The sequence below is a fragment of the Aristolochia californica genome, unplaced genomic scaffold (genome assembly GCF_029961685.1).
Source record: "Aristolochia californica isolate CCGP_79_NKW_82.1479 unplaced genomic scaffold, dmAriCali1.0.hap1 SCAF_9, whole genome shotgun sequence".
In the NCBI taxonomy this organism is placed as follows: domain Eukaryota; kingdom Viridiplantae; phylum Streptophyta; class Magnoliopsida; order Piperales; family Aristolochiaceae; genus Aristolochia; species Aristolochia californica.
In genome coordinates this window covers 35206754-35233187 of record NW_027182290.1, presented here as the reverse complement: position 1 = coordinate 35233187, position 26434 = coordinate 35206754, and the positions used below count along the sequence as shown (strand labels likewise).

The window sequence follows — 26434 nt, the reverse complement described above, 5'->3', positions numbered from 1 at the left end:
TAGCTCGGGCTTAGCATTAACTTGATATTGTAATTGAGCTCGAGTTTGAGCCGGTTCGAACTTTAACTTATATTTTAAATTATAAAAAAATTACAAAAATAAATAAAGAGAATTGTGATGAGCTTTGTACCATTGAAGTGATGAATTTAGTACCATTGAACTGTAAGTTATTGTAGAAAAGTCCAAGACTTTGTAATATAACGTATAATAACTAGCTTAATAGAACTAAAAAAAAGAACAAATACCTCCATCAATAGTGTTTATCCAATAACATTAGATATTGAAAAACCCAAAATGGTTGAATTATCGATCGTCTTTGATATTTAAGGTAAATAAAAGTAACTATCAACCAACTAAAGAGGGAATTGACAAGAACAATTAGAGTAAATGATATTTTCGTAAAAAAATATATATCAACGAATCGGCTCATGAGTTAACAGGCTAAACTTGGAAAATCTTAAGTTTGGCATATTATTATACTTAATTAGCCTTATTTAAAGTTTGAATTCCAGCTGAGCTCAAATAAAAACTGAATTGAGCCAAACTTTTTTCTAGTCCAACATGTTGCGAGTCCGTTTAGATTGTGCCACCCCTAATTCTATATATTATTCTCTTACTTTCTCATCCTTTGATCTTCTTTTTGTATTCTGTGATTTTTTTTCCGAATCCAGCTTGTCGTTCTCGTATCTTTATTCTACCACTTTACGAATTCTCTACTAACCTGTAAATTCTCTCATCTTCAACCATCAGCCGTTTTCACCCCACGCATCCCCTCTTTTTTCTCATTTTATTTTCTCTTTATCATTTCCCAGACTACGACATCATCCTCCATATTGGATTTCAATGGTCAATTTCATTAATCATTTGTAGCATTTTATGCTGTTGGTAAGACAAAAGATAATTAACATAAATATGATGCATAAAATTGATGGGTTTCCTCTTTGTTGCATTTTGGGTTTGTACTTTCACTTCACTTATTCTACTGTCTTCTCTTGTTCCGTCTGAACTGACACTCCGAAACTTCGTGTCTCCCATTCATCCAAATCTCCGTCGATCACCCCCGTGGCGTTGCCAGAACCTCATTTGCTTTTGTTTTTGTCGAAGATGAAGAGCTTGTTTTAGCACTGTCGCGAGTGATATTGTCGCAGGAACCAAGAAGAATTTAAGCGGCAGGACAGAGCGTTACGAGCGGGAAACTGCGGTGAGAGGGGAGAAAAGTTGAGTCGAAAGGGTGTTAGTTTTGCTGACGTAGCATGGTGGAAGGGACACCAGGCTGCCACATGTGATATTACTCGTGACGTTGCAAGTGCACAGCGTCCGTCGTTTCTTCCTCACAGCCATCGTTTTGGCTCGCTGCTGCAGAGCTCCAGTTTGGCTTCCAAACTGCAAATCAAAACCTCTTCTTCTACGAGGTAACTTCTCTGTGTTCCTTTTAATCTTAGCTCGTTTTATTTTTTTGTCTTTTTTACCTATCCGCTGGCGAAAGCTTCCTAGGACGGGAGGGGAGCAGTGAACGGGAAGGCGGGAGGGGCCGCCCCTCTCCCGGGCCTCCCCCTCCTCCTTTTCCGTTTTATGCTGTCCAGCAGGGAAGTGGGGGCGAGGGCATTACCGGCTCCCCTCCCCGTTGTCCGTTTTCCAGCAGGAGCTTGGAGAGACGGCTTCCCGGCCCCCCTCTTCCCAATTTGTTCTTTTTCCTCTTCTGATGGCCCTTATGCGCTCTATACATAATATTAATTTTGATTTCTATTAAAAGTCAACAGTTCCAGTCTGCTTCAGTGCTCTGAGTTTTCCTTCCATTAGTTTCTGGTTATTTGAGAAAATCAAAGTGTTTTTTTTCTTTTTAACTCGAACTTGCACTGTGAACTGCAAGCAGTTGCTAGTGTTCTAGTTGTCGCTGATCCTATTTATTTTGGTTCAAGAAAACTGATCTTTTCTCTCCAGTTGCAATGGCAGATTTCCAGACATCGACACATCGAGCCAAGTGGATTTTCTCACCGCAGGAACTAGTAAGACTTAATCTTGCATTTTTTTCTTGAGGGATGAAAATTTTCATTCCACCGGAGAAAGCACCAAAGACAGCAATTCTTTTGTCTGTATGTATTTTACTGAAAACGAATTAAATGTCCAGGAATCTCCATGGTGAAACTGAAGAAAGGAAGCTACAGGGTATTATGCTAGTCCGTCCAAAGTGATATTAGAGGGTAGGGCAGATGAGCTTTCTTCAATGGAAGCACACTTATGAAGAGAATAGATTGAGTCTAGAATGATTAAACCAAAAAGAACTGGGATGGAGGGAGTTTAGGTAATAACTGGAATACCATATGGTAGAGAGTTGAGACAGTACTTGTTAAAGCAAGATGTAAAGGCAGAGAGGCAGAGATCACTAGACTGTTGTGGTAATAGTACTCCGCAAACTGGAGGCCTTCATGAGACTACTTGTACTTTTTCTTTCTTTCTTTGAAGAAACTAATTGTATCTGCAACTGGCTAGGGAAGTAAGAGAGTGAGGCTTCCTTGGGTTTGAGGAAAGATCTTAGTGGTGTACGTTGGCTTGCGTGCTAAAAGCTTTCATCATGATAGAAGGAGAGCTGCTTGCTGAGTTGTGTCTTAAAGTTATGTACATAATTAACTAGGGAGACAAAGGTATTCGTGTAGGGGATCTTAGAAGAGAGAATTGTGACATTGGTCATCTGTAAGATGATGGTTAGTTGCTTTGCGGAAGTTTTTCGGTAACTCAGGCTTATGCAATGGTTGGTTTGGATAGACCATAGAAGGTGTGTGAGGAATGACACTTGAAGCTGGCAAACAATAGGGAAATGCAATACATATGTGAGAAAAATCTTAAAATTTGTTCTGAAATTAAATTTCAAGTGGGTATTTTCTCATTTTGGCTACGTTAGTGCCAGAATATCCAGATGTTGAATATCATTTTGTCATATTCTTGTTTTTCACCAAGAAAAGAAATGCTTGGGTGCATGATGCTCATCACTTTGGAAAAAAAAAATCAACTAAAATTTTCCATCACTCTATATTTTTTTATTTTATTCAAAAATAATGTGTTGAACTAGTAATGGTTATAAATTTAAACTTGTTTCTCACTTATTATAGGTGGAAAAATTTCAAGCAACCAATCAAAGAGCTATCAAAAGTTTGGAACAGGTACCACCACTTCCTTCTCATTTTCTAATAATTCATGTGACTGAAAAAAAGAAGAAGAATTTGGAACTAACTATTTTGATGTACATAGAATATGTATGATTTGAAATATGTTTTATGTATTTACCAATATTCTCATCAGTGCATGCTGCTACCTTATTTTGCTTTGTGGCAAATTTGGTGTAATTTTCAAATGATTCTGAATGTAAATATATTCGTGATACATCTTCTAAGATAAGATCTTGCTGATGGTGTTGAATCTTTCATGGAAAGAAATTGACATGTTGCATCCCTTGCTTTTTTCTAAATAATCCTATGGAATTTGTTGTGTATATGATTTATTAAGTGTGGAGCGCCCATATTGCCACTTGAATTCTCTTTGGGACTATATTTTGGTTGATTGTTTAAAAAATGGTGCATGGGCATCTCTTTCATGCTCTTGTATTTACATTAAAAGGTCAGAAGATGCCTTTCTCCTATGGGGAACTCCTTTAACAAAAGTCTAATAACTTAGTAGCATTTGGGCTATTGTCTGGTATTTCTCGATCCCAAAGCGCAGAAGGGTTGTACCATAGCTTTTCTCTTTGGTTCAATCAGGTCGTTTTTGCCAACATTTTAAGCTTGATAATTAATCACGGCTAAGGATTAGTCATCTGTCATTCATAAATGACTGGAGACCAAATGGGAGTACTTGTTGGAGACACTATGTCACATCTTGTTCTTGTTCTTGTTCTAGTTTCTTGTTGATGACAAATCAATGTCAATGGGCAATGATAAATTATTTTATAATTCAAAATAAAGTATTTTTATTTTTAAGTTTGTGTTGTATGGTGCAAATGTAACTGTAGTTGATGTTGCTTATGCATTAATAATGCATCACTGAGTATTTTTGTTACCTCATATTCTTGCAGTATGGAGCGACTCGTTTAGAAGTCGATGTTGATGGCTCTTTGTCATACCCTGAGCCTCAAATTGATGCAAAAGATAATGGTAATTACTCTTTGTGCGTTATCCCACTTCTAGGATTCATTGTCTAAGCGCATTACCAGTATATGTGAAATGCTGTGATATTTCATAGTGTGTGTCATTTCAATCAGCTGCTGAGAAACATTCTCTTCCAAAGCCACTCAATATTGAAGAGGAGCAGCTTCTGCGCGTATTTTATGAACATAAAATCCAAGAAGTCTGTGGGGCATTTGGATTTCCACATAAAATTCAGGTCCAAAATTTATGTCTACATTTAAATGTTGAAGACATATTTCTGGATGTTTAGCAGCTGCTTAAATTATTGTTAAGTCTGAATGATTTTATTTGCAGGGAACAGCTATTATATACTTTAAGAGGTTTTATTTGCAGTGGTCGGTAATGGAGCACCATCCAAAACACATAATGTATGAGCTGGTTTATTGCTTTTCCTTTTAAGTTTGGTGACAATACTTATGAACTGAGTTATAAATGATGGGAAGGAATTTGCATTCACTGCCTAAAAAATACAAAATAAAAATTATTAATTAGACTTTCCTTCAAAATTGCAAAATGACATACCCTTGGTGTACTGGTAAATACACTGCTGTTTTAAATGTCATGATTGCTCACCCCCTTGCTATCTCGTTTACATACAACATTCTTAAATGGTCATTAACTCTCTTCCTAATATGGCTATTTATTTTCTCAGGTGTTTTAGGTGGGGCTATAATAGATAGGTCTTATTTTAACTGGCTCAATACTTTAAGGTAGGATGGTCAGATTGGTCCCGTTAAGGATAAAAAGTCCCACGGCCCATAAAGGAGATGAATGACTTTTTAGAAGGTAGTTCTTCCTTTCTATGTGAAATTGAGGCAAGGGAATCAAATTGAAACCAGGGGTGGTGCAATTGTCAACATTTTAGGGGAGTGTATAATTTTGTGATTCTGTAGGAAGTGTGATTAACCAAAGAAGAAAGGTTTAGTTTCCAGTACGATTAGATAAAAGTGAAAGAATTCATTAGTATCTTGTAGTCATTGGGTTGCTACAAGAAATTTGGACACCTTATGCATTTTGGGATTTTTTAATAGCAGAAATCTTCTTCAATACTTGATGGTCTCGACTGTTTGCTTTTCAACAAAGAACCTGCCAAAAGAAGATATTTCAGCATTTTGTTTCTTCTTTATAGCTCTTAACTTCATAGCCATGTATTATCTTTTCCAAACGACCTTAATATGTCATTATGTGTGTAGGCATTATCTATCATTTATTGTTCACATTTTCTGGGAGAATTAAAGCAAAGTTTTTTATATGAACAGGCTAACTTGCATATATGCATCCTGCAAGGTGGAAGAAAATCACGTGTCTGCTGAGGAGCTTGGCAAGGGAATTCAGCAGGATCATCAAGTGATTCTCAATAATGAGATGATTGTTCTTCAGGCAAGACTATGGTTCATGTGTTTTACCGTTTTGTTCCGTACGTTCTCATTGGGACCTTTCATGTAAGCTATGGATGATGATGACACAAGCATTAGGTTAATGACTCAGGCAGATTTGAGAAGTTTTCTCAAATTGGGATCATCAAACAATTCTAAATCCCAACAATCAATCAAATAGAAGTAGTAATCATTAGCTAATAGACTGAGATAGGCAGAAAAAGGGAAAAATTGGAATGTTTACCCTACCAGTCCAGAAATTTGGGAAAAACCTTCAAGAAGATTGCTGAAAATGGAGAGAAGATCCACAAAATCGAAAGAAACCTGCCCAAGACTTGCGTTACTACTTTGATACCATGAAAAATATGTGATTTAGGGAGAAAATAGAAGAGGAAAGAGAGTTCTGGAAGGGGAGTAGCTTTGCTGCCTTGTAATCTGAATCAGAAAGGCCTGTCCAGTTTCTTTATAATCAGGGTTTAAGTGAAAATTTACAAAAAGGACAAAAATACCCCTTAATATTCAAAATAACATATCTCCTAAAATACATGTCTAAATTGAATGAAAATTTAACTAGAGATAAAATGAGACATTCTCTATCTAATAGCCATACTATAAGAGAAAAATGTAATGTGAAAAATATGATAAATGACCAAAAGACCCCTGGACTTGTATTTTAACACCTTACATTCTCATCGGGACCTTTCAGCCTATCATTCACCTCTTTCCTTACATCTTTAAAGTTTTTATTGCTACTCTTAGCAGAGTCTGGGATTTGATCTTATTGTTTATGCACCATATCGTTCGGTCGAAGGGTTTGGTAATGATATGGAGGTGAGTGGTTCCTCTTTGCTATGGGTGTGGGCATTTTAATTTTTTCTTCTTTCTGAATATATACTCATACCGTTTAAAAAAGAACCTTTAAGCTGATACAACTTTCCCATGCTTTGCAATTTGATATGAATTTCACTGTTCAATGTTTTATGAAGACTGCTGATATAATTTTTGTTGGTTCTCTAGGAGTTCTGTCAAACACATAATGGTCAGCCAGAGAAACTGAAGGTAGTTCTGACTTGTATTGTTATTATATTAGGTTACGTTAACTAGTTTGTAGTAAATATGCTTGAATTGGGTTGTTGAAGAATAAGGATTCTGGTAGTTGGGATTATCTAATCTGCTGAATTCTTTGTCTTATACTCAGTGCAGCATGTTTTCTTAACTGGCTTTCCTCTTTCTTTACAATAGATCTTTCAAATTAGTAACTTTTTAGGTGTATTCTAATTATGTATTTGGGATAGGGTGTTTATTTTGTTTGTGTACCTCTGTGTTTACAACAGCAGCTTGACTGTTTCTTTTTAAGGGTTATGATGTATGTTTGCTGTCTTTTTGCTTTTGTTCTTGTCTCACAATTCTACTGGTTCAATGCATTTTAAGGTAAGCATTAGATTATTATAGCAATTTTCTTTGTTCTATATTTAAGCTTGTTTATGAATTTGCAATGGTTTAGGATTTGCTAGAAACTGCAAAATTGGAGGTTGATAAAACTATGCTGACTGATGCGCCTCTTCTCTTTCCTCCAGGGCAGGTATCAATTAATTATTAAAATACGAATTTGTTTAACCTGGTTTCCAGTTTCTCTTTTAATTCCAGATTTCTCTTCCACTCCTCTTAAAAGAAGAAAAATTTCGCTTGTACTCAACATCAGCCCTTTGTATTCGAGTTTTTGAAGCGAATCTTTTCCTGACATTTTTGTTCACTTTCTTCAGTTGGCCTTGGCTGCTTTGCGTAAGTCGAATGAGGTACACAGAGTCCTGGACTTTGGAAGGTAACATATATTTTTTTGTAACTTATTCTAATGGAACTGAAACTGCTGTCCCTTAATTAATTGGGCTTGATTACTTTTGCTCTTATTATGAATTTTCAGATATTTGGATAGCATTTTTTCACAGCAGCGCACAACCCACACTAAAGCAGAGTTAGAGGCATCTCTAGGTGCAGTTGACTCTTTGGTAAGGCCCTGGTTTAGTTGCACTTTTGTGATTTACAGAATGAGTATTTTCTAGTTTGTTATAGGGATCAAATGAATTTATTCCAGTGGGCAAATAAAATGAATATGTTGAGTGCATCTACTACTAGTAATCTTCTGCAGTTGGAATGTGGAAATGGGCTACAAGAAGTGATCTTAGTTTCAGATAACTTGAAAATGTGAAGACCTCTTTTCTCTTAATTTCTTTGAGATGGCAATCTCTTTTAAGAGGATAGCTGATGCTTCTTTGTAAATAGAAAATTCTCAAACACTCTCCATTGATACCCAATCTTGTTTAATCAATTTGTGTAGGTTCTTGTTTTTTTCACTTCATCCTTAATCATTTCTACCTTCTTGAGTCAATCACAATATTTAATGAACATGATTCTTGTATTGTTCATTTGATAGTCATATTTAGCAGAATCGTCAATAGGAAAGAAGATTCTAGCAACTTGATTAAGAAATAAAATATAAACACTTCGACAATTCTGTTAGAAGTACTTGAAAAACAAGTAGTTCAATTACTTTTTGAGACGAGAATGTCTTGTTGGTCCTACTCCCACTTAGAGCACCTTTTTATGCAGGTGAGGAAGCTTAAGATTCCCTCAACCAAGGATATGGTACATATTGACCGGAAACTGAAGAAATGTTGGGATCCCAGCTCACAAGACGAGTAAGCAGCCTTTAGACTGTCATTCCAATTCAGTAGCTCTTCCTCCTCCTAAGAGTTTCTTTTTCTCATTTCCTTTTCTCCTCCCTTTCCCTATTTCCTTTTCTGAAATATCCGTTCTCTATTTGTTGGTTCTTATATCATGGACTCATGCTTATGTATTAGAAGTAAAAAAAGGGAAAAGAGAAAGCACAAGTCCAAAAGAACTCTCGGTGAAGCCCATGGAGCTCCAGTTGCATCGTATGTGTTTCCACTCAATTTTGTCTTCCTTTCTCTTCCTGCCTTTTCATCATATTGTATGACTTGCTGTTTTACCGACGCGGTGTTTTTGGTACATATTTCAGGTAAAGGTGGAGAGAGTTTCACACTGAGGGAGCTCCAGGAAATCTGATATGACCTCCGAGTGACGAATCAGTTATGAGACGATGGACTTGCATGATTTACAGGTTATAGAATTATTGGTGCACATGCTACTGATGTAAATCAGAACGAAGTAACTTTTATCCGGAGGCTTCAGTGACACAGAGGTCGTTTATAATTTGTACTGACCTTAGTCGAGAATGGCTGATAGCTTCCAATTCACAAACGATTGTCGTCCTTGATTTCTTCTCGTCTCCAGCGTGTCTGGATTAAATTTATCTTCTCGCCCTCGCCTGCTATTAGTTCCATCTGCTTCAACGAAGAACTTTCCACCGGTAAAAGAGAAGGCAGAAGATAGTTTGAAATTTGCAAAAGAATTGAGATCAACTATTACCTCTAGGATGAATCATGCTTGGAAACACTAGGCAGTGTAAAAGCAACAGTTTTGACCGGACAATTATCTTCTATCAGCAATGAAGTATGCAAGGAACTGACGACCAAGTCTTGGTCTCTCGACCTTTTAGAAGATCGGCTTCTCATTAGCTTCTGGAAATTTATGGTTTCCGGCTAAACATCATGGTCCTTCTCTATTTGCAATCATTTAGAATCTATAGTTTCTTGCTTGATCTCGGGTTTTTGCTCAAATCAATCTTATATTATCATTTTTTAAATTAAATTGATTAAAAAATTATGATTTATGTTAAATAATTTTAATTTTAATTTGTTGTATCAAAATTCAAATACATGCTAGTTAATTTTTTTTTATTTTTATCAAAATTAAATTAATTTAACAATTATAAGAAATATTGACAACGGGACCAGCAGAATGAATAAAAAAACTTTTCATATTTTCTCTAAATACCAATGAAAGGTAACAGAAGAACTCAAGCGACAACAGTACAAAAGTAACCCACAAAACTGCCCGGAGAGGCGAACCAATCGCACTCTTCACAGATTCAGCACAACAAAATCTGCACCAGTAGCAAATTCGAAGAAAGTAAGAAAACATTATTTTCTGAAGCATAAAAAGAAAAAAGATGAAACTCGTATGTAACAGCCAGATCGTTGGAATCTTGTAAAAGGGCAACTGCAAAACTTCTGCATTCCGAGTAAGAAAATGGACTACATTTTATGTTTTGCTTATATCCACAACTGCTCTCGTCGGTATTCCCGCACTATCACTGGAACACTAGTTGGCGGGACCTGTTGCAAAGGCAAAATGAAACGGATCAATTCTCTCTCGGGAAAAAAATAAAATTATAAGCAATGGTGAAATTTTTTTAATCTCTAAAGGACATACCATTCCATAATCTGTCACAATCATTGATACATAATGGGATGGAGTTGCATCGTAACTGTTTACATTATTATCAGAAGAAAATGTAAGGAACCTCGAAGAATATGGAAGAAAATCAAATTGGTGGAGCTTCCAACTATGAATCTGGCTACTTACACAAGATTCAAAAGCTGCAAATTTTCAAGCTCAGCCCAATTACTCAGATGGTTCAAGTCCTTCCTTCCATGAACCTTCGAAATTGCATCTGGGTCACCTGCAAAACAATGCCAAAGGAGGTTAAAGACATTTCCTAGAAACAGCATCCAAAAACAAGTACTGTGCCAATGGAACATACCAAGTTCATTAGAGCAGATGGAATCAAGCTGCACCCTTTCATGAAACTTGTATGCTTCACAACAAATTAAAACAGGTACACAAAATTCATGAGCAACCATAGCCACACAGGCAGTCCCTACTCTTGAATAAACCGTTCCATTTGCTAGCACCGAGGAAGCTCCCAAAAAGACCCTGGTTACTTCATGCATGACATACGAAACAGCATTAATATGGGTATAGGTACAACTTAGACCCTTGGCCACCAATCTCCTAAGCAAAGACTGCCCTTCCAGTTTTGGACGAGAATCAACCACCACTACTCTGAACTGTTTTCCAAGTTCATGAGCATAAACCAATATCATTTCAACTACAGAAGAAGAACCGTATGTGAGGAGTACATCCCCATCACGGATCTTAGTAACAGCATGCCTCACAATAACCTTACCCGCAAGTATGATCTTCTCATTTATAAAACGATCAATGTCGGATTGAAGAATGACCTTTACCTCCGACTCGGTAAGTGTCAGAGGTAACTTGGCAATTCTGTTCTTCAAAAATCTAATTGCATTTCCCATGCTGATTGAGAGAGGCCGACACTCTATCAAAAACGAAACATAACTGCCAATTTTAGCAGTCAAATCTCGAATAAGAGCTTTCTCTGGTGGAGTCGAATAGTCTTTAATGGCGTCCCGAAATGCATGAAACATTGCAATACAACGTGAATTACCACCAGAAATTTCCCCTGCAAGGTACTGTAGTCCAACCTGAAATCATTGTAACAAACTTACACATAGCCAGCTGGTAACATCTGTTAATTACTTCAGAAAACAGGGGCCGTTTTCATCAACTGAATCTGATCACTTATAAAATTCCATAATTTCTGAAAAAGCTACCCACATCAAGCCTGAAATTGTTATAACAAAGTTAAAAATAGGTAGCTGATAAATTACTTGAGAAAAGCGGGACCATTTTTCTAATCACTAAATTCCATAGTCTGAATAAACTAACCACATCAAGACAAGCCAGCTGATTAGAGCAGTAGAAATCAATAAAAGGATCTTCTCAATATTTCCATAGTGATCTGTCCAAACAGAATAAGACACGGGAAACAAGGGATCCTTTACATTCCCCAAAAATTTCAAAAGTCATTTCATCAGCCAACAGTAAGAATTTAAGCACACAGCAGTTATATATTATTGAGATATAAAATTTGTCAATGTGCATCCAGGCTCAAAAATTACAAACGACAACTTATAAGGATGCCATAGACTTCCACTTCAAACACAATTAGGGAAGTAAAACCAGGACAACCAAAAAGGTGTCTCATAAAGTAAATAGGAGAACAAAAAAGATACCTTATAAACAGCAGGATGCATTTGATCAAGTTGGAAAAACTTAGATTCCAATTCAGGAAGCTGGGTCCCATGCACATACTGAGGTAAGTGTCTAAACAATTCGACCCTGTTTCTAGCTTCAGTTTGCTTAACCACTGCACGTCTTTTTGATTTCTCAACTCGTTGCATATCATCGAACTGCATTCGTGGGGGCGGAACATCCTTTTTCCTGTCCTTTTCTGGAGGTCGATCAGCCACTTTCTTCTCAGATGCAACAACAGAAGATGAACCTGCAGCACCCTCTTTCTTTTGTGGTGGAGGTTTTCCAGCTTTTTGTTGCTTGTTTCCAGTGGCAGAGGCACCCTTGGTACTCTCACCTACATGTAGCAAGAGTGCCCTAGAGATCAGAGATTATTTATATTTCACCAATACCCTAAGAGTGAGATAAATCCATTTTTATTTCTTTATTTTTTAGCTTATTTATTAATTGTTTTCTCTTCATTTCCTTCTACCAGAAAGGACAAGACCAACAAAAGAGAAGAGGACCATAAAGAAGCTAGCAAGACCAGCCAGAGACCAGCATCTCCATAAATTAACCTGTTTATTCAGTTATTACTTAAGTTTCTTTGACAATAAGAATAGAAAGTTAGAAATTATCTTTGTGCAACACAGATTAAGTTGCCGAGTTAAATGATATGTTGCAATAGTTCCATGCATTATGGAGAGAGGTAACTTAGAGCCATCATGTGAACAATTTTCGAGATTTAAAAAAACTATAAGTGGAAAAAGGTAATGAAATAAGCCTTCTCGAGATTTTTAACCACTCAGACAAACGTTTACTAACATGGATGACCTAAATAGTTGGTCATTCATCAAGAAATGAGGAAAAATATTATGATACTCATCCTCTACACATAAGTTTGACATAATCTATCATAGATAGAATCAGTGCATGTGTTCTTAAGAGGAGCTTGCAAAGTCAATGCCAAGCTCCACATGGAAGCAAAAGTTACAACAGAGAGAAGTGCAGAATTAATCAAAAGAAGAAACAAAAAATCAAGCGCTACTAAATAAATAGTCCAGCAAAGCCTAATGCAATGCTAGGTAATGAGCTTGGTGAATGTAAATATTAGACAGAGAATGATATATGGTACACTGATGAAACGAATGACAAATATAGTTGGGATGAATGTACCATTACCACATGAACAACAAGGAAAACATTTGTAGTTAGTGCAAAAGTGAGTGATTACAGTATTATGAAAAAGAAACAAATGAAGTAAAGAAAAAGGAAGAGGGGGAGGAAGGGGAGGTGGGGAGAGCAGAATCAAGCTATAAAGGCCCATTCACAAGGGCTAGGGCTTAGAAAAAACTTTGACAGCCTTAACATGTCGAACAAGAAATGTACAAATATCCAATTGAAAATAATGTTCAACACACTGAGGATTGGTGCAGCAGTGCCGCATGAGACAATTGCCAGTGTTGCCAATACAAGGGTAAAGGATACATAAAATGAGAAAAAAGAACACTGCTGAGCAACACCCAGGCAAAGGGGACATCTAAGGCACTTCTTTGAAACAACTGATATGTATATTAGGGTTCACTCTAGCCATGCTCATGAAACAACAGCAATAAAATGTGTCCCAGACTAAAATAAACACATGGAGACCAAAATGGCAGGAATACAACATTCTACGACTGTATTTATAAAATAATTACCACAGTTCATGGCATTTGTAAAATAACTTATCTGAGGGCTAATCTAAAAAACACAATAATCAGATCAATATTAATAACTGTGAAATTCAGCAACGACTTTTTTTTTAATATTTAAATAATTTTATGGTGGGGACACCAGGTTCCACCAATCACACGAGTCTACACTTAGAGATGCCGGGTCCCACCGGGACCCACCACCCTATAAATTTGTAATTTATCTTATTTTCGTTTTTATTTTGTCCTGATTTATCAAATAGGGGTTATATCCTTTTTTTCCCTAATTTTATGAGATTCATCTGATAGGATTTATCTCTTTTATTTGAATTTTGAACTTCTGTTTCATTTCTTATTTAAAGGGTTGTAATCAGATGAGTGAACATCACTGAATGAATTGAAATTTTCTGCTCCCACTGCCTTATTCTTCCTCAATCTTCCTTCCTTTCTTCTTCTCCTTCTTCTATTTCGTCAATTTCCTTTCTCCGCAACGTCCCGATGTGCGTCCCCAGTCATTTTATTTTGAAATGTTACTAAAACGTATTAGACCATTTAAACAGTTCTATATAGGCCTTAGAGCCCAAGTTTCGATCATCAAGGATCAAAACCAACCATATGCATATTCTTTATCTCTCATAAAAAATTTCAGATAATTATGCTGAAGTATCATCAGGTTAAACTTCAATAATAAGAAAATTAGGTTTAGAATAAATAAAATGAAGATTAAGAAGAAGACAGGATAGAAGCATTACATAAAACTCATCAATTAAACAAGAGCAAGACAAAATTTTCAGCTAAATTCTCTGAAAACAAGTAACTTCTCTATTATAAAATACCCAGCAAGATAAAAATCTAAAAAAACTTAAAAATACAGCAGACATGAGCAGTTGGTTTAGGTTGCATACACATAGTGTGCCAAATATACCCTCATACTACTTTCCAACGTTTTCAGGTCCATACCACAACTATTAAAAGTTCAGCTACAAGAATCCCCTCCTCCTCCACTTTCCTCTATTATTTATCAAAGACATTTACAGGTTGTCCTTTTTTTTTTTTGAAAGCCATTTACATGTTGTCTTTCTTTCAGTCATTCCTTTCCAATTCTATCAACGTCCATGCCAGCCTTTATTTTAGTTGCAGATGACATAAATAAAACCTCCTTAATGCACTATTAGGTGCGGATTTTCAATCATCCTAAGTGACTCTCTCTCATTTGCTTATATATTGGTACTACTCCCAAGAATTCCTTATATCATTTGCCCCAGCTCTCTGTCCTAGTTTGGCCACACATCCATCTCAACACCATATTCCACCATGCTACTCATCTGGATGTCACATCATAGTAGTACAACTCAAGAAAAATGAACACCCATGAATGCCTTCATAAATCAACAAAATTACAAGAACTTCATTTTTCTCAAATTTTCTATATAAGGAATTGTTTAGTTGGATCCTCCCTGCATTTGCACAACATAACACTTTGGTCGGTACAGTAGCAGTTCATGAGACAATAAGTGTCATTACTCAAGCACTACCAAAGAATATCAGAACAATCTACAATTGGCTAATCTTCAAAAGAGCAACCCTAACACAGAAAAACCTTGATACAGTAAATTTTGTAATCATGCATTCTGAATAAAATCCAAACCAAGAAAAGCTTTACATATGGGACATCTTCACGCAATACTGAGAAAGTTTTTCTTTTTTAATCGGTGGAAAGTTAAATTATTTGGTCCACATAACATATGCATATGGACTTACTGCCACACACTTAATCCAAGAGGACATGTAAAACCACGGGACGATTGATAATGTAATATATAAAACTTAAAAAGGATGTTATACATTCAGGTTTTGTCAAGACAAACAAAAAAGTTATTAACATTTACCTGACTCTTTTGCAGCAGCCTTCTGAGCCCTTTGAGTCTCTTGAAGAGCACGCCTTTCAGCTTTTGAAGTCCTCTCCTTCAATGGCTTCGACACTGCAGCATGGTCACTCTGAATCTCAGCTAATGCTCCAACACTTTTTCCTGCAAGAAATTTGTTCGAAAAGAAACATACTATATCAATAGAGATGAGGCAAAGTTAGGAAAATATTTACATCAAAGAGGAGACTCTCATGGTCCTATTATATACTAGTGATAGGAAGTCCCAGAACACCACTCACGGTCTTTGAAGTGTCACTAACTAGATAGTGCCCACCCACCCAAATAATCAATCACTTCAAGAGAGACTAAACTTGAGCACTAGTCCGCCCAGTAAACTCTGCCTCAGAAATTAGATTGATATTTTTCTTTTAACCGTCTAGCAACAACTAAAAGTCAACCAGAAGGCACATGATATAAAGAATCTTAGTTTGCTAGGAGAGAAGAGTAAAAACCTGAGAATTAATTGACTTTCAAACTAATAAAGTATACCTTACCTTATCATTCAGTTTTTAAGCAAACCTTTATTATCCAACAGGAAAATGACGAACAATTGACAGTCTCTCGCATACCTGAAACTCCTGGCGGCATATTTACTACCGAAACTATCGTCAAATTACTCGCCACTGGTGGGAAATTAGTTCCCTTCATTGCCGCAGCAATGTCTACACCTGCACTGGGAAAGGAAGAGGCTGTCACCTTCCCTGGATTGCCCCGCGCCCACCCAGGCGATGCCAAATCCTCCGAAAACGACCCATCCACACCGTTACTTGACGGAGAGGATAGTATCGGCGAAGTCCCAAGGACTTGGTCGGATGGATTATAGCTGCCTAGCGCCATATTGTCGGAGATAGGCCTCCGAGCTGAAGGAACTGGAATCGGATGGCCGGTGTGTAACCCGAGGGAGGAAGATAGAGTCTCGGAAGCATGACGAGGAGGAGGGATCATCACGGGTGACAGAGTTCCAGCCGGGGAATGGTCGGGTAGCGGTGGAGATGATCCTATGGCAGCCACAGATTGTGTACGCTCTGGTGGGTCGTTAGGCGTGATGAAGCCAACCTGGCGGACCTTCGGGTCGATCACAGCACGAGAAGGTCGACGAGCGTCCATCAGTGAACAAAACGTCAGAGCCCCGAGCTATCTTCGCTAGAACGACGAAGGCTATCCATTAGAAGCTCAAACCTCAAAGAAATAATTAGGGTTTTGAGAAGTTGCACGGATACCCGAAGCTTGAAAGGGCAAATGTTTTGAGTGCCAATGAACGTGTTGGAATCTGGAGAAGAAGAAGTTAGGGTTTTCAGAGGTTGCAGACACAGACTGATCGTCGCTGATGAGAGAAAAGAGAAGAGGGGAATCTTTACCCAAAGTTAATCCTTTTCCTCGTTCTCGTTTAATCGGCTTACAAGGAGATGTATCATGGAGTCTGAATTTTCATTCGGAAAGAAAACTGGAAAATTGATGGCGCCATTGGCCTGCGAGAGCCTGGGTAGTGCAACGAGAAAACACTGCAAAGTAAGGCCACTTTTGATAACCTAGTCCGTGGGCCTCACGTAAAGCAACGGCTACTATGCAAACGATCCAGATCAAGGCATGGCATCAAGCAGGGGCAAGGGTTGCTTCTCTCTCTCTCTCTCTCTCTCTCTCTTTCTCTTTCTCTTTCTCTTTCTCTCTCCCTCCCTGATTGGATCGTGTTCACCCTACTAACTCCTGTTGGAGTATGAATGCAGCCCGATACGGGCCGGATAGGCCATTGCGGTTTTTTCACAGGTGGGCCTACCCTTTGGATCGTGTTCACCCTACTACCTCCTGTGGGAGTATGAATGCAGCCGGATACGGGCCGAGTCCACTGTCCGGCTTATTTTGAATGCCCGACTCAAATCCGCCTTACGCTCGCTTCCCTGCAGGCCAGCTCTCTGTGTTTTCCTAGGCTTGCGCTTTTGCTTACAAAGTAGGTACTCAGCTCTCTCGCGGGCGACCAAACGTCGGAGGGGAACGACTCTAACCGGTAGAGCTTTATTTTTATTTTCCATTGTCACATTTTGTTGTTGTTGTTAGTTGTTTGTGATGGGTTTTCTCTCAAATCCTCTACTCCTTTGAACTATTTCCATTTTCTATTAACCCCCTCACGGCTTCTTCCGAAATCCGATGATTCTTGTATATCTAAATTTTTGCTTAATATTATGTTTGATTTTAGAATTTCTTATGCGACATCTCTGCGTCTTTACAAGCGTAAGTGTCCGTTCTCTGTGTGTGTGCGTGTGTTTTTTTCGGTCTCAAAGAGGCATCTGCTTTGGGTACTTCTATTTTGTGTTAGGTTTACTTACTCTTTGAGTAGAAACTTGATTTCGTTTTGTGTGAGAAAGGATTGTTGTTTTCTGCATTGCCCTTCATCAATCACCACTTTGCACTTGAAGTGTGCAGGTAGAAACTGTAAAGTGTAAGCAGAAAAGGAGAAACCCTATCCCTAGCGGATTACTTAAGGATCAACCTAGTGAGCGAAAGAGAAAATGTCTCACAACCCATCGCAACTCCTGCCATCAGGTTCTCTTTCTTGTTCTGTCTTTTATTTTTCGCTTACTGTTATATGTTTCCTCTCTATCTGTCTTAAATTTTTTCTTTTCCTCGCCTACAGAGCTGATAGATCGATGCATTGGATCGAAAATATGGGTTATAATGAAGGGAGACAAAGAGCTCGTCGGGACGCTCAGAGGTTTTGATGTTTATGTCAATATGGTTCTTGAAGATGTCACTGAATAGTAATGCTCTCTTTCCTCTCGGTCTAGTTCGAATAAAACTGAGCATGATTATGGTTCTGGAAGTGTTTTTGTCTTCTTTTTGTTCGTTATTCCATTCCAATTTGTACTTTCTTGCTGTTCTCCTTGAAGGGTTGTTTTGCTTATTAAATGGTGTAGAAACTTTTGGGAGAAAGAGCATTTAAGTTGGAGGAAAAAAAAGTCTGAAGAGCCCCTCAGTCCTCTCGGTTAATTGTATCTTGTCCCAAACCTTGAGCTTTGAGGTATGTGCCCTGGCTTACCTTCCTAAGGAAGGAGGGGGAAATTGGTTGGGACTTGCTTGGGTTCTAAAATTATAACAAATTGCACATAGGAGGTCACAATCCTTTAATAAAAAAAAAAAAAAAAAAAAAAGATCTTTCCTACTAAATTTTTTTAAAAGTAAGAATAACTAGCGAGAGGAAGCCATAATTTTGACTATTTGAGTAAAGTTTTGAGCTGTTGCATGGACCAGTAAGGTTGAATACAGATTCTTGGCTATATTTTAGTGCATTACTTCTGATGTTCCTTGTGTCTCTGGTCCTTTTTGTCTTCTAAGACATTGTTTGGGTTCTACTAACTGAAAAATTCCACGGAAACCTGTTCTGTTGTTGAAATTTATGAGGCAGAATTTCTCCAAGTCTATTAATTTTTGCCATATAGTACTTACCAGTTCAAATGCAAGTACGTAAACCTTATATATAGAGTGGAGCATTACAGCACACCATTATCAACTGCATCACAAACATTAAGGTCAAATTCAGGCTTTAAGCATACGGATCAAATGTTTAGGGGCTTTTTTTTTTATAAAAATGTTGCATTAATGTTTTAGAGTTTTTTTTGTTTTTTGAAAAACGGTGCATTAATATTTAGGGGCTTTGCTCCAGACGCTGAAATTGTATGTCTAAGTTTTTATTTAATCCACCAATGCCAGAAAAAATACAAAAAAAAAAAAAAACTACAATTGGACATTAAAATTGATCTACATACTTTTCCATATAAACCCATTTGTGCATCTTCCACTACTGTCTCTCTTGCTATTGTTGCTAACCGATAAAGTATAGTGTGCAATGTTTAAACATATATGTTTTTTCCTATTTCAGTGAAATCACTGCTGAAGGGCGACGTGTTACCAAGCTTGACCAGATTTTACTGAATGGAAACAACATTGCTATTGTAAGCAACTGGGTTATCTTCTCATGTTTTGTTTTAAAGTAGTTAAGCGATCTGCTTGGGTTCTCGGATTAACATGTGCTGTATTCTCATCCATTTTCTATTACTTTTTGTCATGTTTATACTGAGATCTTACGATACTTCTTCATGTCACTGAACCCGTAGTAGTCTCATGTCCATTATTTTCTTACCAAGGATTGCTATTTATCCAACTACTAATCACTCTGTCGCCTGTCTGTGTATTGCTCCCTTAAACATCTGACATGCTGTGAAGTGAACATAACCTAGAGTGCAAGCTTTATAGAAGTCCAAGTATATTAAAAGAATATTAGTATTCTGTCCTGCTAACATTTTATTTTCTGCCTACTTGCAGCTAGTGCCTGGTGGTTCTCCTGATCCTGAATGAAAGTTGCATCCCTTTCCAACGTCCATTATCTTGTTATTTTGTATGATCAACCTGTTCTATCATGCAGACAAAACCCATGCAGAAGCATATTTCCTTTGGTATTTCTTGGTAGCAGGTTATGCCTTTTTTAGTTTGAAGTATCTTCAGAGCTTGTTAGTTGTTACGTAACAATAACGCAATTCAAAAGGAAAAATCTATCTTCATTTTGTCATGAACTGAAAACTACAGTCGTTTTGGATGCTAACATTTTGCTCCTCGCAGTGATGACAAGGATAACTTCCACTAGATGTTTTTATTTTTTGAATAAAAAGATCTATCAGTAATGAACGATCAGGAAACATCTGGGCATGGCTTTCCTCCTACTCGAAGAGGCAGATTTTAAAGAACAGCGTCAAATGTAACTGTGGTTGATTTAAACATTCGCCAGCAGCCCAGCACCTTAATGGAAAAGCTAGTCGAGTACATACGTGTGATCATCATCCCGCATAGACTAGTCTTTGACAAAGACTACAAAAACCTTAACCCCGATGATCGAGGAATACCGATTTAACGAAGGGGGTAGCTGGGAACCAGCCATCTCTTGTTAGCATGCCACGTCCAGTTCTTCAATATCTGGGTCGTTGGGTTCCTGTGAACTAACTTTCACCAGGGAAAGTGGCTAAGCTATGGGTAGCAGTCACATTCTTTTCTATATACGTACTTTAAATGATTTTATGGAAGCACATGTTCTACTGCGGTCATCATCATCACTATTATCAGAAGATAAGCGAAGAAAAAGATAAATAGATATTTATTTAAAATTTAAACCCTAATACTCAAATTGGAAACCGATCAAATCTTGGATAATAATCATTGGATAAGGATTATTTAATCATTGGATACAGGCGTTACATTTGGAGTGCGGGATTTGCCGCTGTGTTCTGTGCAGGAAATTTGTGACCTTCTAAATCTCACGGATATGGCGTGTTACATTTGGGGCAGAAATTGTTGCGCAGGAAATTTGTGACCATTCTCACAGATATGGCGTTTGGGCAGAAATTGTTTCCAGGTACCCTCATCACCTGCTTCCTTCCTCCTATATTACAACACCTCATCTCTCAGTCCCCCAAGTCTGCCCACAGAGAGAATCCTCTCTTCAAGCAACCCTCTCTTCAAGCTCTTCATCAATGGCATACAGTCAATCGTTCCATGAACACGCCCCCAATTCTGCGCAGATCGTCGGGTTCTTGAGACTCATCTTCTCTTGTGGGATTTTGCACTTTCTGTTCATCTTCTTCACGCCTGGCCTCACCATTCACTATTGACAGGTCGCAGCAGGCGGCTTCAACCATAAAAACCTGTGACCAACGCCCAGGCATCAGTAGCACTGGCATCTCGCAAGATGATGGATCTAATACAAACTGAAGTATCTAGAGTTGAAGCTCAAAACTTAACTGTTCGTGATTTGGAAGAGGAGAAGCTTAATCAAGATAAGAGCAAAATCTTTTGTGCGAGGAGGCTGCTCCTAGACTGTTGACAGCAAACAAAAGAGGAGGTCAAGGAGGTGTATGAAAGATTAAAACGTGAGAAAGCTAACTTGAGTGTGAGCAACAAAGTGTAGAGAAATTGCTAAAGGACTTGCAGGCCAAACAGATGGGCCTTGATGATACCAAAGTTGTATTGGGAGCTGAGAAAGAAGCTCTCCGAATTATTAGGTAAGTGCTCTTTTCCTTTTCCTTTTCCTTTTTCCTTTCAATTGACTGCAACCTTACATTTGCTACCTGGGAAATTTGCTTTACCATTATTTTGTTCCACAAATTTTGAGAGATTTTCAGTTTAGAAATGCCCAAAATAGGGGAGTGGATCTTGGTACCATTGAAGACATGTACAGATACGGTAGATCTTCATCTCACAATGATTTTTCAGAGAATGGATTGAGGACGAGCAAAGATTTTTTGGGAATGCTGCACAGAGGTGAAAGTGGGGTGATAGCTTCTATACGTTTTGTAAGAAGCCAGCATCGTCATGTACAAGAAGATATCTGGGCTGGTCTATTCTAGATTTTGTTTCACCAGTCTAGTCTTCTTCCTTGCGCAACAGAGGGAAAAGGGAAGCTTTTCTGGGGGAAATTCAAGTGGGTGGTGGCAGTGCCATCAAGTTCATGTTTTTTCTTGCATTACAGAATTGGCTACTGAAGGGCTGCACTTGTTTGGAAATAAAATTTTCCCTATCACACTAAAGTATTGAATTCAATAAGAAAATACAAGATTCAGTTGTGTTGTGCATCCAAGTTATGGCGTTTATCCATGCATTTATCTTCATGTCAGAAACAAAATATTCTTGTATCGTTTTTCATAAAGAAACAAGTGTTTGGACGACTGAGAGGCAAGGGTAATAAACTCCATGAATGCAATGAAAAATAAGTCTCTAAGTAGGATCATAAAATACAGTACTCCAAGCTCAAGAGAACATGATAAATCTTCTCATCGTTAAATATTTCTAACCAGGGCCTAGCCCCTCAGCGATTAGCTTCAGATGAAACTAGGACAAACGGGTCCCTTGGAGATGCCAAGCCGAACTTCCATTCCATGATGCATATCTACTGGCCTGAAAGTCTCGGAGTCCTGTGGGTCTGCAGATAATAAAAGTATTAGCAAATACATACAAAATTCAAGACAATATAAATCAAACTATAATAAACTGTGGTGTGGATTCTGCAAAAGAGCATAGTCATCATGTAAAATGCTCTCGTCGGGCAGAATAAAACAATGGAGTTTGTAGTTCTAGGGTAAACTACACATGAATGCTTGCTCTAAATGCATGTCTCATTCACCTCTTCTAGAATAAATATACTAGAGTTCATATACATTTCATGAATAGGGAGAAATACTGGACTCAATTTTGAGCCTTAAAAGTCTTGTAACATTTACAGTAACAGTTCATAAAACCAAAGAACATTTGACAGAAGTCAAAAATACCATTTAAGTAATCTTCAAAGCCAAAGTAGTCCAGACTGCCATCAAGGGCCTCCAAACCTAAGCTGGATGATGGGAGAGCACCAGGAGGTCTCTGAAATCTGATAGCAATAAAAGCAAAAATGTTATATTTAAGCAAATTCAGAGACAGTAGTTAATTAATTAATGAGAGAGAGAGACGGAAAGAACAGAGCTAAGCTTTAAACCGCGCACCATTGACTCAACACATTTACACAAAATAAACCAACCAAATCGATCAAGTGGTTGTGTTAAATATTTAGTTTTCATACATATATACAAGAATTGTAATTCTTCATGATGTGCATAAATAAATCTCAAATACCAGGCATGATAATCCCCTACATCCATTTAGTGTGACTGATTAAAGTCCATGTGGGTCTATAGGTGAACCCTGACTGAATAGATCTTTGGAGAAGATTAAAGAGTATGCCTGTCGACAGATCCAGATATCAGGATCCAATTTGAATATGAGCTCAAAATGTTGATAATTATCCAAAATAGAGTTGGAGTTCCAACGAACCTTAATCAGATACTCAGTAATAGATCGATACAACCAAAGTGAAACTGGAAACAAGAGATCAGATTCTTACAATTGGTACAATGCTACCATTTTTTTCAACTAAAAAAAAAAAGTGACATGTTACTTTTTTTCTTTTAATGTTCAAACCCCTTACATGTTACCTAGGTGAAACTTGAACACAAGACCTTCACACTTGAAACTCCTCCAAGTGGCTACTGTACCATAGGCCAAACCCACCATATTACTTTTTCTTCAATTAATTGAGAATTTTTTTAAAATGTATAGAGTACAAAAAATACTGTATAAGGTAGGATATCGGAGTCAGATATTTATTTGAATGTACATAGTATCTAATGGAGTCGGAACTATATATCTGATTTTCTTCTGGTTAGAAGTTATATTTTGAGACAAGTCCTGTAAAAAGTAGATTCCTAGAGTTTAAGGGAGTAGAGACATTATTGTAATATTTTACAACTGATTAAGTTATAAATAGAGGAAAGGGGTCGCTAAACTATTTTCTTCTGCATATTGCTTCCCACACTTCAGATTTCTCATGTCACCCAAAGTGGGTGGCTTCCTATTGTTGTTCTTCAAGGGGTTTTCTTCTCTCGTCCTTTAGAGTTTGGCTTTTCAGCTACCATTAGGTGGTTGTAGCTCTACTTGAGATCTAGTTGACCTAATTGGGGGTTGTCTTTGCTTGAAAGAGTGTGGTTGGAATTTTCCCACACTATGTAATTCAATTACTTCCTCCTTAGTGATCGTAATCACTATTTTCTGTTCAAAATCATTTATTATGCTTCTTTGTTGATCTCGGATATTCTCAATTGTGCCACCCATATATTTTTTTCCTTTTTTTATAGTGTGCTATTCAGGGGAAGATGAACAAAGTTGAGTATTCTCTGTTATTTTTAGCCAGTCGACACCAAATTCATGCTAGAACTAAATCTAGGCTGCTATTTGCACTGAATGCAGAAGAAGACCGAAAGAGCTGCTTGGATAATAAAGCAGCACTTACAAGTCAAACACGATATAATGTCCAAAATATAGAAATTGCAATAATAACACTTGTCAAAACCTCTTAGTTATTATTATTTTTGAAAATGATGAGAAGCTTTCATTAATAGGAACGAGATGAAGTATAAGAAAAAGGGAGAATCCCCTAGTTACAATGGGAGAAAATATCCAACAGCAATTTGCCCTCAGAAAACTCTAGCTAATTGATACGAAAAAGCTTCACAAAAACATGCTGGTTTCTTTGAAACAAGGGAGGGAGGGAGAGAAAGAGAGAGTGAGAGAGATGAGCGCACCAAAAGAGAGAGAGAGAGAGAGAGAGAGAGAGAGAGAGAGATGAGCGCACCAAAACATATATCCTGTAAAATAGAAACTTCAGAAAACTGGATCAAGGCCAAAAACTAACCCCGCTTCCACTAGATAACTTTGGAAGACATCAGCTAATGCTGCTAAGAACTTCTCAATCAAAGGTATACATGAACTAACTGTACTTCCTCTTATTGATCATGTGAAGGAGGTAGACCACAGAATGTTACAAACACCCACAAGTGATTAATACCTTCACAGGATAAAACAAAATAACTGTTTTTCTTTTTGGAAAACCGAAATGGAATAAATGATTTCTAAGTAAAGTAATTTATTTTACTTAATTTCACTCCCACCAGGACAATCACATATAAATACCATTTAGTAAGAAAGACAATTATAAACGGGTAAAGATGCTAGTCCATCACCTGACCCCCAGTTACATTCCTGGGAGAAATTACCAACATCAATTGACATAAATATGCAGTAAGATGTGATCAGCCCTATTTATGAGATGGGTCATCAGCATCCTTAGCAGGCAAACAATATAAGCTGTTTATTTTAAGATAGATCCACTAGTTAGAGGACAAGACAAACTGTTGTAGAACATGCATCACAAGCACTCTCCAATACACGTTCTGTACTCTTCCCTAGATAACCATTATAGAGTCTGCCCGCTAAAAGGTACTATTCGACGAATTTAGTTCGTACAACTGTTTTCACGGTTCTAGCCGTCTAAATTCATTTCAACACGATTACCCGTTCATCTTCTAGACAAATGAAACCTATTAAGTTGAACAACTCGGGTAATGTAACAAATAATGTTTCAAAAGCATCAGCTCCAATTCATTGACAAACCTTGCAAGTATTTGAGTGTCCAGATCGGTTCTTAAAGGCATAGCTGATCCATAAGTGGCTTCAAGAAACCTCCGCTGCGTTATTGCATCGTTCTTCCTTTGCTGAAAAATTTGAAAATAATAATATAGAGACGAATAAAAGAAACAGAGACTAGGGTTAAGAGTTGGGAAAATTAATACTAGAAAAAATAACAAAAATCGTACTAAAAAGATTAAAGAACATATGTATAAGGACCTCTGAAGACAATGAGGTGAAAAGATCTTGAAAACAAAATCAATCGTCGAAAAAACTACCGATTCACGGAAAAACTGAAGAGGGTGACAGGCGAGAATATCGCTTTTTACGCCTTGTAATCCGAACCGAAGAGCATCGCTTTGGATCTCAGAAACACTGTGATGAATCGATTTTGTGGCATCCATCTCCTTCTCCAAAAGCACTATGTGTAGTCGTCTGGACCTTCAGAAGTATCGGCGGCCGTAGACAGCTTTATGCCCAAGGTTTGTAATATCGTGGAAACGCCTAATAGCTCTCATCTTCGGTATCCAATAAATAAGTAGGTCTTACTCGTCAAATATGTTTGTTAATTTTTTGACTTTTTCACATCTTGTATTATAATGAACAAACACCACACCGACTTCATTAATTTTTTGTATGATAATCAATTTCTTTCACAACCTGATGATGATCATTCTATTATGTGGGTTATATAATCGATCACTTTGGAATTGTTCCAGTTTGTTGGAGGTCTCGATGACGAGAGCATGCAGGTGTTTGTAGAATTGAGGAGTCGACTGAGCCCTATACTTGCTCAACATTTCTCATGGTTTACTCCAATTACTGAGGCCTCAACATTCCATCCATCAATGAGATGCATATTCAGGACGACCCTCTTATACGTGCCATTGGAAAGTCTTGTTGGAGCTTGCAATCAAAAACTGATTTATTGGCACAATCAAAATTAATCAGGTTTGTTGTTATCTTAAAATGTGTGACAATACTTGGATAATGTTATAATTAGTTCGCAATCAAATCACATGAAGTGCGAAAGTTTCTGTAACATCTTCTGATCGATAATGTTTTAACTAGTTCTTAGCAGAAGATTAATTGCATCGGATGACACTGCGATTTCCAAGCACCATTAGGCCAAATGGGCAGTGAATGCTGAATGCTGAATGCAGAACAAAGACTTAAAATTGAGTTTTTCGCCCAAAAAATACGAAGTA

The 26434-nt window shown here is 37.5% G+C and overlaps 4 protein-coding genes and 1 long non-coding RNA gene across 10 annotated transcripts; 3 read left to right on the top strand and 2 right to left on the bottom strand.

Moving 5' to 3' along the window:
- Positions 1 to 1029: 1029 nt before the first annotated feature.
- On the top strand, positions 1030 to 8906 carry LOC137941264 (cyclin-H1-1). 2 transcript variants are annotated; one of them, XM_068786595.1, is made up of 15 exons: positions 1030 to 1412; positions 1942 to 2006; positions 3108 to 3158; positions 4067 to 4145; positions 4253 to 4374; positions 4473 to 4546; positions 5438 to 5558; positions 6317 to 6385; positions 6572 to 6613; positions 7059 to 7136; positions 7318 to 7376; positions 7476 to 7560; positions 8162 to 8250; positions 8416 to 8487; positions 8592 to 8906. In XM_068786595.1, the coding sequence occupies exons 2-15, from the start codon at positions 1947 to 1949 to the stop codon at positions 8593 to 8595; spliced, it is 1005 nt and encodes a 334-aa protein (XP_068642696.1). In that variant the 5' UTR covers positions 1030 to 1412; positions 1942 to 1946; the 3' UTR covers positions 8596 to 8906. The 2 variants fall into 2 exon arrangements, with proteins under 2 accessions (XP_068642696.1, XP_068642695.1); XM_068786594.1 differs by having other exon boundaries at positions 1032 to 1412; positions 8413 to 8487.
- A 528-nt stretch (positions 8907 to 9434) lies between these two features.
- Positions 9435 to 16847, bottom strand: LOC137941394 (translation initiation factor eIF2B subunit delta-like). 3 transcript variants are annotated; one of them, XM_068786780.1, is made up of 8 exons: positions 16415 to 16847; positions 15764 to 16337; positions 15156 to 15296; positions 11575 to 11930; positions 10239 to 10983; positions 10061 to 10157; positions 9908 to 9962; positions 9435 to 9810 (listed from the first exon to the last, which is right to left on the bottom strand). In XM_068786780.1, exons 2-8 carry the CDS (start codon positions 16299 to 16301, stop codon positions 9748 to 9750), a joined length of 1995 nt encoding a protein of 664 aa, XP_068642881.1. In that variant the 5' UTR covers positions 16302 to 16337; positions 16415 to 16847; the 3' UTR covers positions 9435 to 9747. The 3 variants fall into 3 exon arrangements, with proteins under 3 accessions (XP_068642881.1, XP_068642882.1, XP_068642880.1); XM_068786781.1 differs by having other exon boundaries at positions 15764 to 16464; positions 16553 to 16847; XM_068786779.1 differs by having other exon boundaries at positions 15764 to 16847.
- A 188-nt stretch (positions 16848 to 17035) lies between these two features.
- On the top strand, positions 17036 to 19761 carry LOC137941987 (sm-like protein LSM5). 2 transcript variants are annotated; one of them, XM_068787642.1, is made up of 5 exons: positions 17036 to 17196; positions 17613 to 17732; positions 17824 to 17947; positions 19066 to 19138; positions 19509 to 19761. In XM_068787642.1, exons 2-5 carry the CDS (start codon positions 17699 to 17701, stop codon positions 19539 to 19541), a joined length of 264 nt encoding a protein of 87 aa, XP_068643743.1. In that variant the 5' UTR covers positions 17036 to 17196; positions 17613 to 17698; the 3' UTR covers positions 19542 to 19761. The 2 variants fall into 2 exon arrangements, with proteins under 2 accessions (XP_068643743.1, XP_068643742.1); XM_068787641.1 differs by having other exon boundaries at positions 17606 to 17732.
- Positions 19762 to 20512: 751 nt separating this feature from the next.
- Positions 20513 to 21754, top strand: LOC137941067 (uncharacterized). Of its 2 annotated transcripts, none has more exons than XR_011110355.1 (3): positions 20513 to 20589; positions 20849 to 21235; positions 21361 to 21754. It is a non-coding gene; the product is annotated as an uncharacterized lncRNA (long non-coding RNA). The 2 variants fall into 2 exon arrangements; XR_011110356.1 differs by having other exon boundaries at positions 21356 to 21754.
- A 158-nt stretch (positions 21755 to 21912) lies between these two features.
- On the bottom strand, positions 21913 to 25739 carry LOC137941066 (cyclin-B1-2-like). Its single transcript, XM_068786312.1, has 4 exons — positions 25505 to 25739; positions 25212 to 25312; positions 22499 to 22596; positions 21913 to 22152 (listed from the first exon to the last, which is right to left on the bottom strand). The coding sequence occupies exons 1-4, from the start codon at positions 25628 to 25630 to the stop codon at positions 22052 to 22054; spliced, it is 426 nt and encodes a 141-aa protein (XP_068642413.1). The 5' UTR covers positions 25631 to 25739; the 3' UTR covers positions 21913 to 22051.
- Positions 25740 to 26434: the final 695 nt, after the last annotated feature.